Genomic DNA, 15455 nt, shown 5'->3' with positions numbered 1-15455 from the left:
ATAGTAAAAAGCCATTGTCTAAATCGCTGGCTGTAATATTACCGCAATCTATGTGTAATAAAAGTTTTCTTTTTCTTCCTTTTTTTCTTTCTTTCGGTCTGCCTATAATTCCGTTTGGAAGGGAATCCGCCCGTGCCCTGGATGACAGACGTTTATTCCGAGGTGGTGTCCGAGTTCCTGGGCGAGACAAAAGGGGCGTAAACAAAGACTAAGCAAAAGGTGAGACGGAATGCGCAGCTCGGGTTTCACGATGTTCCTCTTCTTCTTCATGCAAAACGGGGATGAGAAACGGCAGCTCGAAGGCCTCTGTGAAATGCATGTTAGGGAAACATTAGACTTTTCCACCATTTTATGAAGGCAATAAACTTTTCAACAACATTACATTTTTCCGCTCCCGTGGCCATAAAAAAAGGGAATGATATGATACACATAATGGGCAATAATAATAAAAACTGACAGGGAGGGAGAGGGGTATAGTAGACGACGATAAACTCCTGTCTCAGCTAAAAAAATAAAAAAATAAAAAATAAAAGAAAGTAACTGTGAATGGAGGAATTAACACATTTCCAGTAGTCCCGTTAAAAAAAAAAGAAACATAATATTGGATTCCCTATCAAACTGTAGAATACCTGGCTATTTTGAAGAAAAGGGCTAAAAAATCGTCCCATACAAAACCAAAGATCATATTTTCTTTCATATCGATATCAGCATTAATATTTTCATTTGTATTAATAACGGTTAATTTTGTCTTTATCAAAAAAATTACTGTAATTTAATGGCTATAAGCACTTGATAATAATCTGACTTAAATGGCATACGTACTAGTACAAAATTTTGTGCTTTAAAAATCATACACATGCACGCCTCTTGTTTAAATATCCATTAAACTCTCTCTCTCTCTCACATATATATAAAATATATATATATATAATATATATATATATATATATATATATAAATATATATATATAAAATATCTCAGAAGAATAAGTGCAAAATACCTTCAAAAGTCACCCTCATATATAAATATATATATATATATATATATATATATATATATATATAAATTATATATAATATATAATCAGAGAGATAGAGAGAGAGAGAGAGAGAGAGAGACCTACCATGAGAAAGCTTCAACATAACTGAACCTTAGCTAGCTAGAGGGGAGGGGAGGGGCTACAAGTGGGGCTACTTACGAATAGGCCCCCTTAAGGTTTTATGGTATAACATTATTATTAGATGATGTTCATAAATCAATAAAGCAATTATCCTTCTCCTGTGTGAGTGCATTAATGATTTTATGAGGGTCTATTACTTTCTTATTGTATTTCCAATATACAGAGGAGGCCATATTAATGGTTTTCTGTTCCGAGGCAGGAAAGAGGTTTTTATATGCAGAGGGAATGTATATGGAATATATATCCATGTGGGTTCGTATGTGCGCATATATATATATATATATATATATATATATATATATAGTATATCATATAGACATATATATATATATATATATATATATATATATATAAACTTATCACATACACAATTGTTCTGTGCATTAGTACAATTGCTAAAAGAACCTCATTCAAACTGGATAGTTTCTTGTGGAATTATTTGTTCAAAAAGTTTGTAACTTTTGAATAAATAACTACATGTTAGAATAAAGCCCTTTTAATAAATATATATATATATATATATATATATATATATAATATATATATATATAAAATTATATTTATAATATATATGTGGGTGTATATATATAAATATATATATTTATCTAGATATATATATATAATGTATATATATATACATATATATATCTATCTATATATATTATATATATATATATATATATATATATATATATATATATATATATGGACTGGAACTGGAATAAAAAATTTATACTAAAGACCAAGCGCTAGGACCTATGAGGTCATCCAGCGCTGGAAGGGAAATTGAGAGTAAAAACCTTTTAAAGTTGTAACAGGAGTTGCACTATGAAACAATTGTTAGGAGAGGGTGGAAAGTAAGAGGATAGAAAGAGCATATGAACGGATGTACAGTAAAACCAATGAAAGGGGTTACAGCTAGGGGTCGTAAGAATGCTGCAAAGAACCTTAAATAATGCCTACAGTGCACCTCATAAGGCGAATCAATGGGACTACTTCGTTATGTGAGATTTTGAATAAGGTAGTCCTGAGCTATTTTCCCTAAAATATATCCTTCAAGATACTCTTGCGGCAACGGACTCTGGCAGTTCCTGGTGTCACCCAAGTAAGTACTGACCAGGCTTGTAAATCAGTTATCTCGTTATGCAAATCTCTAACGCCATCAAATTTAAAACTATTACTGGAAGGAACAACATTAATAATAACGGTAGCTTTGGAATATTGCTCAATAATGTTATTCAGCTTCATTACCTTGACAATTCTCTCTTAAGCTCTTATACAAATCAGTGAATCATTTAGCAAATGTATGAGAACATTAGCAGTTGTCAAGATAATTTCCCAAATTAAACACAAAGAAAAAATACATATCACTTTCATTCCGTCTCGGTTTCATCATCAATTTCTTTATCAGGTTGAGGATTATAAGTAATGAAAAAAAATCAGTCCTTTTATCTTAACTCCTTTTCCATTATATAAAAAAGCTTAGACCACGCTCACATATGAACATTAATCAGCGATTACCAGAAAGAAGAAAAATAACGAAAAAACTTTTCCTCCTAAGACTCCACTCATACCCCTCCCCCTCCCCCCTCCCCCTCTCCCTCCCCCATTATCGAACCGTACCTCAGCCTTGTTTCATAAATTAGCAAGCGTTAACAAGCTCGTTAGGAGAAAAATAACTTCGGCCTGGCGCCCCCTCCCCAAAACTTAATGAATTTCCAAACGGGACTTTAAGGACAACTGAGAACAAACTTAGAGGTAACCGGGGTTTATACAAGTTCCCAAACTCCATTGGCATTCAAGAATTGGACGCGAAGTTGGTCGAAATGACTGCAGAAATGGTAAAGCGATTTGGCAGCCTCGCTAATAAACTTCTGCACGCGTGTTGCCGAGAGGAAGATGGTGGCGGTGGCGGCGGCGGCGGGGCAGAAGTAGAGGGAAAATCGGGGGGTGGGGTGGGGAGTGCAGGACTGCCGGATCCTTGTAGGTGGGGGCGGTGACAAGACAAAGTCCCATGAGGTGCTGGGGATGGGGGTTTCTGGGGAGGAGTCAATATGCTCTTCAAATATGGATGTGAGGGATCTATATGCATAAAAAAGCCGAATATCTGGAATAATAAATGTAATTCTGAGGGAGTTAAGAGGTTGGACCTATAAAACAAATAACCAATCTAAAATATAAAAATACAAACACCACCCTAATAAATTTCACCAAGATTTATCTAATTCCATAAGCAAATAAACATATGGTGTTTGCAGCCCATTTCCCGAATTTCAGATGAAAATAGTGAAAGCCATCAAACATGCGTTACAATCCATTAAAATCTATAAATGACTGAAGTCAAAATAATATTCACAGTGGATAACTTTACAACATATATATGTCATTTAAAAACCACACAGATTCCCTAACTTCTTGTGATTTCTCCAGTTTTTGTGTAAGTTTATCCCTATGAACCTACTTCACAAATTAAGATGTAACGTACAAGAAAAGACTTCCTGTGAGGATATTCGAATTCGCGCACATTGGTTTGGGATGAGGCTGAGCTCAAGAACTCGGACCTGAAGAGGGATAGTATGTCTAATCCAGTTTATATAGAGCATATCTGACCTATTTGGATACACCTTCCTGGAGATGGAGTCTATCCATTCCCTCCCCAGCACAGCATGATATAATATATATTAATAATAATTATTTAATAATATTATATATAATTATCTAGATATATATATATATATCTATATAATTGTATATTTTCTGTTATTATATATTATATATATATATCTATATATATATATATATATATATATATATCTATTATAATATAAGAATATATATATATATATATTTTTTTGCATATATATATATATATATATTTTTATATATATATATATATATATATATACATATTCATATATTTACTTTTACACGAATTTATGATAGGATCTACTGCTACTTTTCCCAGATATATATCAGTAATATTCACAACGACATCATTTAAGGATGTGGTTTTTTCATTTGGTCATCAACTCGAATTCAGGGATTTATAGTGATGAGTGTACCGAAAAACTTAAGAGATAGAGAAGTTAGGAGGTCACTGTGTTATGTTGTTGTATATAATGATATATACGTATTAAAATAATAAAATTATATATATAATATATATATATTATAATTATATAATCAAGTATATTGTAATTTAACAGTGAAAAAGCTTCCATAAACGGTGGGAAGTACTTTTGGAGATAATAATAAAATGGTAACTGCCTGACTATTTTTATACATAAACTAGATCCCACAAGCTAAAATCAACCCATTAATGTCTAAACAGCCCTCCAAAATACATTCTTCCAAAGAAATCAATGTCATCCGGTCTTCATTTCTCCCAATACTTCCAAAATATATACTTTAGATCTCCCTTGTGCCTCTCATTTTCTAAACATGAACCAAATCTCTTTACACGCAAATCTATCCACGGACCCAATTTTCTCACCAACCAACTCTGGCCTTACTTCCTTCCCTTTCTTAGTTTGAATCTTTCTACACCAATTCATTCAAAATAATGAAACATTGAAGGATACAAGAATACGGCCTTTAGTTGTAGACCCGTGGCCTTACCAAGAAATCAGCACTATATTTTCTATACGCATATTCTAATATACTTTGTTTAAGCACTCATCAAATTATATTTCACAGCAAAAATTCGTATTCACATTCTTCACTGCTTTATTTTGTCATTACGATCTTTCCAAGTCTAAGTTGTTATTATATATATATAATATATTATATATTATATTAAATATATATATATATATATAATATATTTTAATTCTTGACGTTTAGCTTTTTCATTTAGGTAGGTAGTTGCGTACTATATATAAATAATATATATTAAAGTGATTATATTATATATATTAATTATATTATATATATTATATTATATATATTATATATATATATCTCGCCACTACTTACAGATGCAAAACCCAAACGTCAGAAAATTAATTTCTTGAATTCCAGTGACCATGAAACTGATTATTACATTCACGTAAGGCTTAACAATGAGAAAAAAAAATGGAAGTTGCAATGGAACTCCAATTAAAAACGGTTTCCTCTGCCTCCGTACCTTCCCCCTCCACCCACGTCTCCTTAATACAATATATCACCAAACCGCACGATTTTATACGTGGGCGTCGAACTTCATAGATGAAGAGCTGGGCGTGGTTCAGGCGTTGAAAGGAATTATATAGAGAGCGTTGAGCGTAATTAAACTACACTCGCCACATATTATAAAACCGACAACCAAAAATCACAGACAAAACCCTGCAACCTGACCCCCAATGATTACGGAATAGAGGTGTGGGGGTGATGTATCTCTTCTATATATATATTATATTATATATAATATATAATATATATATTATTATATATTATATATACTATATTATATATATATATAAATAATATGTCGTACCTCTAAGGTAAATGGGGGTACAATCCACAATGATGTAAAAATCCTTTCTTGTAGTTTTTTAAAATATATAATTTTTCTTGTACAGGAACTTGTATAGCTTTCGACCATCAGCTGCCGGTCTTGTTCACTTAAAAAAAATACAAAGACCACACCTTGAATGGCGTCGAAATCGAAAGCTAATAAAGTTTCCAGTACAAAAAAATATATATTTTAAAACTTAACAGGACCGGATTTTACATCATTGTGGATTGTATCCCCACTATATTATAGTATATATATATATATATATTATATATATTTATTTACTATAATATATTATATATATATATTATATTTTGATTTCAATAAATGCATACACACATATATATTATACATACATACATAAACAGCAAAATAAACAAGCACACAGGAAAGTAGTAGCAGAATCAAAGGATTGTTGCCTTTGATGGATATTGGCGAGTTAAAAATAAAATTCAATGACTTTATATGGAAGATGCAAGGAAAAATTTAAAATGTAAAAACGTAGACTCAAAAAGCATTAAAAGACAAAAATTGGGATAGGCTATATCATGTAAAGTAGAGAGAAAATTATTAATTAATAAAACGATTACTCACATATAAGTCTTGGATTAATGTTTTATTTATGTAAGGACAAAAACAAGAGAAATTCTCATATTGTTGACAAATATGTTACCCATAATAAAAAAAAATATGTGCTCATAAGATCCCAAGAGGTAGCGAATTCCTATTGGGCCCTAAACTTCTTTGCTTGACCCTGAGACCCTGATCTGTAACTCAACTTCACTCTGCACGTCGGCCTCCAAACATAATATAAGGTCTACATCGTATAGTTAGTTCACAGGATATGGACTAGGTTGAATTCCTGATTGACCTCTGACCTTGAATTTGACCTTGATCAAGATCAAATTTCCACATGACCTTTCTACTATACAGCATAAAATACTAAATTCATTACCACCATGAGATGATATCCATGAAGTTTGAAGTCTTCATTTTTAAATATATCACAATTGTTGTGCTTAAAGAACGAACATTGAAGGATAGACGGACCATAAAGACGGGCAGTTATACAGACAGACGACAGGTCAAATAACAGAAGCCTTACGACGTAAACAGAGGTACACAAGCCTTTTCATAATCAAATCAATCATCATCATCCTCATCATCATCATCACCCTCCCTACACCAGCGGTGAATTATCTACAGCCAGAATTATAAGATGATGAAAAGAACAAATTGTATGACGACTTCAAGTGGTTTCAATTTGCAAGATTATCATCATACAAAATTTGACTTAATTTCTTACATTGACTGTAAATGTCCCGAAGTTATTTTTCGTCCTATTTACTGAGGTATTAACATATTAACGCTCACTGGGTTCTCATTACATTGCAAGTATTAATTTCCAACATATTCCGCCCAGGACACTTTTCCCCCATCAATCAAGAGCCAAACCAGCCATTTCAACACCGCCTTCAACTCGCATTCAACTATTCCATCACCACCACTAATGGCCTTCAACTTTCCTTGTCACTGCTTTACAAAAAAAAAGAAAAAGAAAGAAGGAAAGAAAAACTCTCCTTTACCCCCTACCCAAACCTGTTCCCCCCTTCTCCAGTCCAGAGTTTAGGTTACCCCTCCCTCTTACACCCTCCTCCTGATCCCCGCCCCCTTCTCTCTCCCTCTCTCTCTCTCTCTCTACCATCGCCTTCCTCCTCCCTCTACGGACCGTAATGAATGTTGGCACACAAATAACGTCCATTTGAAAATCCATTAAGAAGACCAATATTGACAAAGTTACGTGAAATATTTTTCATCCCCGCCAACCAAGTGATGAAAGCTGGACGCCGCCATCTTCGCCAGGTGACGCGACCGTCAGCACACAACCTCAGGGGATATTCCGTCTCTCTCTCTCTCTCTCTCTCTCTCTCTCTCTCTCTCTCTCTCTCTGATGAGCTGATGGACATTACCAATGTGTTTGCATGTCCGTACCAATCCGGCTTTTACGTGAGATGCTTATCTATCCAGCAAATGATCAACATTATTTAAAACGATACAAGAACTTTATCTCTCTCTAATGAGTTGATGAGCATAAGAAAGGTGTTTGGATATCTGTTTCCAGGAGGTTCCTTTCACGAGGAAGTAGTAAGTATCATTTGGGCAAAACAAGAAAACGAAAATTCAAAATTCCCTCTCATTTTCTCTCGTGAACCGATGGACATTTTGTACTGAGCGACTTTCTTTTCGGAATAGTATGAAATATCTCTCTCTCCTTCTCTCCTCTCTTCTCTCTCTCTCTCTCTCTCTCTCTCTCTCTCTCTCTCTCTCTCTCTCACCTGTCCATCGATCAATACAAAAGTTTTTCATATGGCTGTCCCTAGCCGGGCGCACGCCCCCCCCCCTTTTTTTCTTTTTTTTTTAAAAATTGGAAATGTATGTTTATGGCAAAATGCAAACACCGATATTGAAAAACTAGACACGCAACTGAGTACAGCCATGCATATTCACACCAGATATTTTTAAAAACTATAAACTGATTGGTTATAACTAGGTATACTTATGCATCTCCTAAAAACATAATATTTATGCAGTTATGACTAGCAACTCCAAAAATATTTTAAAAAACCTGTAAAACAGTAATCGCAAATGACAACACTTCAAATGAGTGTTATTAAAACTTATAATTTATCAACTGCCCACGCTTATATCTTAATGTAGGTCAGATTTATATCAAACAATGAGACACCGAAAATGATTTTGCTTCCAACATTTTGCCAGTTAACAAACAATATCTTGTCAACTGCAACCTGGGACATGACCAGCAAATACTCGATGCCCATGCAAGTGTATTGATGGAAAATCAGCACCATGAAATTTTATGTTTTTGGGAGTTGGAAATTACGGTCGAAAGCACACATCCTCAGGTTAAAGGTCACTTTCCATGTCAATGTTAGGACTATTTGTAAGTCTGTCTATTCTTGGGCATCAAATGACTTCACCAGAAAGAGTATAAATAACAGAGGACATGTTGTTTTTCGGGAAAATTTCCAGCACTTTATAGACACAATCGATCACCTAAATTTGGACACCTTGTACCAAGAAGTGCAAGTGTCCAGATTTAACTGCTTATAAAACGCTGAGGCTGAGTCAGTCTCTCCACAAAATTCAGTCATCAGTGTATGGATATTGCACGATTACGCAATACCATCTGTACATGAGACATAAACTGTCCAATAGGGCATCAACAGATCACACCCAACAAAATACATGAGAATAATCTCTCCAAGAACGGAGGGTTAAAGCGGAGAGAGAGAGAGAGAGAGAGAGAGAGAGAGAGAGAGAGAGAGAGAGAGAGAGAGAGACTTTCACAATGTTCCTTGATACGATGTGAATCCTTATTTGTAGGAATAATCGAAATCCTTTGAATTCGTTTCTGCTTATTTTCTGTAAAATCCTCTTGCCACATAAAGACGTGGAAATCAAAATTTCTGTAAGTAATTGAAACATAAATATTGCAAACTCAAGACTACATGATTTTTTACTAGAGGTAAATGCTTTTCCTTTGTGCATAATTCCCTCCTCTTACAAACGTCTGAATACTGGGATATTAGCCTCCTACAGACAGTATGGAAAACAGAAGTCGGTTTAAAAATTTCCGTTATAATACTCAAACAGACCACGAAAAACTACGTCTCCTGATCCTACCTTAGCTTAAAGCTCTATAATAACATTTAAAATTTAGACTGAACCGATAAATCAGGTAAAATTATATGACTATCGCTTCATGTATAATGTGAAGGTATATAATCTTCATAGATGGCATTGCATATTTTGTTGTCCTGGGAATGCTAACAATCTTTAACCACAAACAGAGCCAACTTTAGTTCATTTTCAATCACCTACTGGGTAATTGTAGCCCAAAGTTCGGAGTTATGTATATAATACCAATGAAAGACTACAGGTAGAATAAAATAATGATACTATAGCTTCTGCAAAATATCTAGAACGAAAGAAGCCTGCTATTTCTCATTTTATGAAAAAAGAAGTAGCAGATACGATTGCTTTATTGCTAGGGAATCAGAGATGAGGAAAATTGTTCTCCAGGAATTCCAGCTGTCGAAAGGGGAAATCCTACGAGCTGACCCGATTTACTGATTTTACTTCATCCATTTTATTACAGGTATTTTGAAATTAACAGAGCAAAGTGATTTATCGGCTTTTATATATACGCCAAATATGTCAATCTACCTTTACAACACATTATATTTTTCAGATTTCCAAAGGTGAGGAAATCGACCTGTGTAACTGAAGAATAATGTTTCTGCAAAAGATAAAAGGACGAGAAAAATATAATGGGTTGTAAAGATAGATAAACATATCTGGCGTATATATAGAAGGAACTTTTACCTTCAAATCCTATAAAACTGATATTTTTCTCGTCCTTTTATCTTTTACGGAAACATTATTCTTCAGTTACACAGGTCGATTTCCCCACCTTTGGAAAGCTGAAAAATCACAATGCCCTCTGTCGATTAACTTCTTTTCGCTCTAGACAATTGTAGAAGTTGTAGTATCATTATTTTATTCTACCTATAGTCATCCAGATCTGATAAGTCGTGCCACATAAAAGTCTCATTATACATATATGTGTGTGTGTGCACACATATCTACATATATATTTTGAACGAAGAACACATGGTTAACTGACAGATAAAGATGGCGTTAATTTCAAAATACCTGTAATAAAATCAATGAAGTAAAATCAGTAAATCGGGTCAGCTCGTACGATTTCCCTTTTCGAAAACTGGAATTCCTGGAGAGCAATTTTCCTCATCTCTGAATCCCTAGCAATAAAGCAATCGTATCTGCTATTTCTTCTATTTCATTTCCGCCATTGTTATCATCAGAGTAAAAAATACCCAGCTGTACCTACGAGTACGTGGTTAAAGTAATAAGAAACAAAATAATCTGGAAATTTCCTTTTCAAGAAATTTAGTGTCAGAAGGACTGCTAAGACAGGTCTGATAAGGATTTTGACTTTTTATGAGCACTATCACAAATGAAGTAGACAAGAAGAATAGCTACAGCACCTCTTTATTAGTGCCTAAGGTTAGCTACATATCATCACGATGAACTGTAGAAATACCGCTGGAAATATGAGAATAAAAGATGAAAATGAATAAGGAAAAATGCGATAAATATACAGCATTAGGAAAAAATAGTGAATATCCGCGATGGCTCCTACGAAGAAAAAATTAATTGAAAATAAGTGAAAATAAGTCATTTTCACAAAGATCGTAAATAAAAAATGTAATAAACCTTGCATATTACAATAACATACCTCGAGGCACGTTCACAGAGGGGAAGAAATTAACGTTATCAGATGTCCACGGACAGCAAGGGAGGTTTAAAATAAACCAGATTAAGCACACAATTAAAACACTCTATACAAATTATACACGGGAGATATCAAGACTTAGCACTGTACTGTCCAATTACTCAGCCGGCAATAAGCCTGAATGAACACTTTTGAAATACTCCTCCGATGTAAACAATGAGTTAAGCTGTTACGTACGAATAACCTTCGACGCTTTTTAAGAATATAAGAATCGAAGGACTAAAAGATGTTAGTATGGCGATAGAAGGAATGGGTATCCTTAAGTCTAATTTAATAAACTGTCAGGGTTATATAGCAATCAATGCGTGCTAAGGGAAAAATTGAAGCCTATGAAATTATGTATAGCTTATAAAAAGTATATAGAACACGCTAGGGGGTATACAACAGTTAATGAATACCTGTATAAAGACGTGGGCATGAATGAGAGACGGCATACAATCTGCGATAGCAGGGTTTATTCCCATACGGAATGAGATACGACGATACGAGAGTAAGAGATGAATACCAAGGATATACCGGGTAGATGGTTTGCAGCTAGTGCGAAACAGAAGTGTCCTCTATGATTCAAAAGAACAAGTGTGAGAGATGAAACGGTAGGTGTCGTGTCACTCCACGTTGGTATTTCTCCCTTAACTGTGCAGTTAGACGGCTGAGTACTTTGCGGTAATATCACTTTCCAACGTCGTTGCCCCGTAAAGGGGTAAAGCTTACAGTGCGCCTGGAGTGGAACACTTTAGGGAACTAAAGATTCTTAATAATATCCCTAAACCCTAGGGTACACGGCTTTCTGCCTGTTACTTTTCATACCTTGTTTATATCTCTTCCGACTTACCCGTCCGACTACGTAAACATATTTATTAAGGTAATTCAAAATTAATTCATAAGTTGAGCTCTATGGGAGTTTTCTTGACATAATAATAATAATAATAATAATAATAATAATAATAATAATAATAATAATAATAATAATAATAACATTCACGCTCAAAAATTTGATGAATAAAAAGACTCTTAAACAGTAGAATGGCGAAAATGTACTGATGAATATCAGAATAAAACTCATCTTTTCGTGCTTCGTTTTCCAGAGATAGAAAAAAAAATATTTCGGCTGCTATTGGTATGGTATGAGTACTCATATTTTGACGGAATTACTGCCCATTGAAGGACTTCCTTCGGCAACATGAGGCTACTTCTAACCTTTCGCAAAACGCAAGGCAGAAGAGATAGTTAGAGAAAACGCTTTTCTGTTGGCTTTCGCCACAAACTTCATTATTAGTTATATTCTCTAATGACATGCCCTATGCAAATTTGTTGTAGCTCAATGAACAGTTTGTTGCAGTGAGCATGAAGCATGGAGATAGTCTACATCCCTTTGATTATTCTGCCTTTTTTAAATATTTTTCTTTATATATTTACCTACGGTTGCTGAAGGACGTGTATAGTCATGCTAACCAACGATGTAGCGCAGTGGTAACGTACCGATTCTTTAATGAAAGTGAACTGTAGCCAATATGAGTTCTTAGATACTTTTATCTGAGGATTCACTGTCCGATTTTTGTTTTTGTACTGTTTACCAAGACAAATATATATTTCTACCTTACAGAAAATAGAACAAAGCGAATATCCTATAAAGTCATGAAAAATATCTGACAAATTAATTACTCTAAATCAACAATATATATGTGTATATATTATATATATATATAATATATATATATATATATATATATATATATATATATATATATATATATATATATATATATAGACCGTGTTCATTCCGAAAAAAAAATCACACTGAAGAAGCAAATACGAAAGACTTTACATGCTATTGTGAGCTACTTGGTATACCAAAAATATTTCAAACTTTTTCTCCCGTTGAAACATGAATTTGCGAATACTAAATATTACGGATATCAACAGAAGAATGCGGCTTTCGTTCACATTTCGCGAAATAAATTCAATGTTAAAATCGAATTGCTGGTAGAAGTAACACTAGTTTACTATTTTTTTTATTATTATTAGTAATTCAACAACACCAACATCACATTTCCAGATCCTCACAGAGCTCGCTTGAATGACTTGTCGTCAAATGGGAAGGGAATTTCTGGAGAGTGGAAAACTGAAGTAGGTGGACAGGTAAATGAAAAGAAACCAAGGGAATGGATGGAAAGTACAAGGCAATTGGGCAATGCGTCTGCGGCCTTACTGACAGTAATAAACCCCAAATACTGAGAGTAATAGCCTACCCAGCTTCGGATATCATCCTACAGTTAACGTTATTAATCTCACGCCCATATAACACAGACAGCCATTGCATTCATAATCTCCCAGTTGCATTTAAATGTGTTATTACTTTAACAAAAAATGCACGTACATTAAACGCTTCAGCAAGATTATACTGGAATATACACAATGCCACTTTTCAATTTGTATAAATCTCTTTGTATAAAACGTATATTAGAAGAATTACTGATTTAAATCATTGCATCAGTAGTTTCACTTAGCAACTTATTTTTCTCTAAGATAGCAGGTAAAATATTTAGGCCAAAGCACAAAGTCAACCTTCCAACAAAAAGTAACAAAGCAACAACGCAAACCCACACACATATACACACAACAAATCCAGCTGAATCTTTGCCAGACTAAGGCTGCAAGTTTTTTTTTTAAAGCAAATAAGATTAGCAGGAAATCATATGAGATCTCAGACCATAATTCCAATCGCATAAAATTTTTTGCAGCAACTAAAGTCGATGACTCGTTAAAATCTGAGGATGACTTTTTGTCGGACACGAACTCGTCTTGGCAGGATCACTAGAATCAATACCAGATCAAAAGTATCCGATGCGTCATTTAGATATGCGCTGACAAACACAAGTCTGGGTTGCTCTGTCGAAACTGTTCCAGGTATTTGGACATAATTTGCTTCTCGACGTGGATGGGAAAATGTGCGAGCGCGCGTGTGTAGTAAAGAGGCTCATGTTACAGAGGTTTTCTGCAGAGGGATTTCTAGCTGATTCATTAGTTAAAAGATGGATATAGTACAGATTATCATTTTGTTTTTCCCTCAAGAATTAACCCTACGAAGGAAAACTCCTAATTGTCGAAATGATGTACACAGCAACTCAAATTATCAGGTGTTTCGAACGTCTCGTGATATAAATGGCATGATTTCTCAAAAAACAACCACGCAATTATATAAGGAATCTACAATAATAAAATTTTAGTGGATCTTGTTTGTCCGCCCCAGGTGGGACTGGTTTAGGTAGGGGATGGGGAGAGTAAGGGAGATATGACGGACAGCGCCGGGTTCCAGTACAGAGTAGCGCACACCATCAAACTCGTACTTTAATATTGAAGACATACTTTCGCACAATCTGTAGCTTCAACTAAGCTGTAGTTTCCATTTATTCTTCAATTTGAGACATTTTCCTGCAAAATGCAACCCCTTTAAAACGGGAGCCTAGCCAAAGTAACGATAATGAATCGTAAGTTGAGGTGTCACTATGTATCGACTTATATTACTGTAAGTAAAGTCAAGCATCTTTTAAATTCAGTTTATTTTCTGTAAAGACCTTTCTCCTGTGAACAATGAAACCTCCAAGGGCCATATTAGGCGAATGTTTGCAATCCACGAGTAAGATTCAAAATTTAACTAAATGAGAGAGAGAGAGAGAGAGAGAGAGAGAGAGAGAGAGAGAGAGAGAGACTCATTATAATAGTAATATGAAAGACACTAACCAAAAGTAAATTATATCATAATAGAAGAATCTCATATAGGGGGTACGCATTGCATCATAACATTCAGCTTTACACAAAAAGAAAAAGAAAAAAAAAACAAGGAAAGACCTGGACGTCAACCCAACGAGCACACCACAAGGCCTCATCTTGGAATTAGCTTGGCGATATGTAAATCAATTTAAGTGCTGAGTCACACAAGTGACTTCAATGACGGAGAGGAAAAATAGTCACTAAGAGTGGTTTTATAGTGATTAATTACAGGCTCGTTATTGCCATTGGTATGTTGTTGTTGCTTTTGCTGTGACTTGCTTGAAACTTCGTTAAAATAATTCGAAAGCCAAAGTTTAGTAGTATTGTAATTTTTAATTACTCCCATATAATATATATAATATATATATATATATATATATATATACATAATAAAAATATTATTATATTATATATATAATACATACATATATATATATGTACATGTATATACATGTATGTATATTATATATATATACATTTATATATATACAATATATATGTATAATATATATAAATGATTATATATATGTATATATATAATATATATATATACATACATTTATATATATGTACATATATATATGTGTATATATATATGTATATATATACA

At 33.9% G+C, this 15455-nt stretch overlaps 1 protein-coding gene across 1 annotated transcript in view; it reads left to right on the top strand.

Moving 5' to 3' along the window:
* Positions 1 to 3007: 3007 nt before the first annotated feature.
* The window catches only part of LOC135203199 (uncharacterized), a 60914-nt gene continuing 48466 nt past the window's right edge, over positions 3008 to 15455 (top strand). The window contains exons 1-2 of the mRNA XM_064232945.1: positions 3008 to 3164; positions 9950 to 9959. Of these exons, the coding sequence (XP_064089015.1) occupies positions 3008 to 3164; positions 9950 to 9959 (167 nt within the window). The remainder of the gene's footprint in view (positions 3165 to 9949; positions 9960 to 15455) is intronic.

Source organism: Macrobrachium nipponense, chromosome 24 (genome assembly GCF_015104395.2).
Source record: "Macrobrachium nipponense isolate FS-2020 chromosome 24, ASM1510439v2, whole genome shotgun sequence".
Classification (NCBI taxonomy): Eukaryota; Metazoa; Arthropoda; class Malacostraca; order Decapoda; family Palaemonidae; genus Macrobrachium; species Macrobrachium nipponense.
Note: the sequence above shows the minus strand (reverse complement) of the source record. Positions and strands in the feature narration are given on the sequence as shown.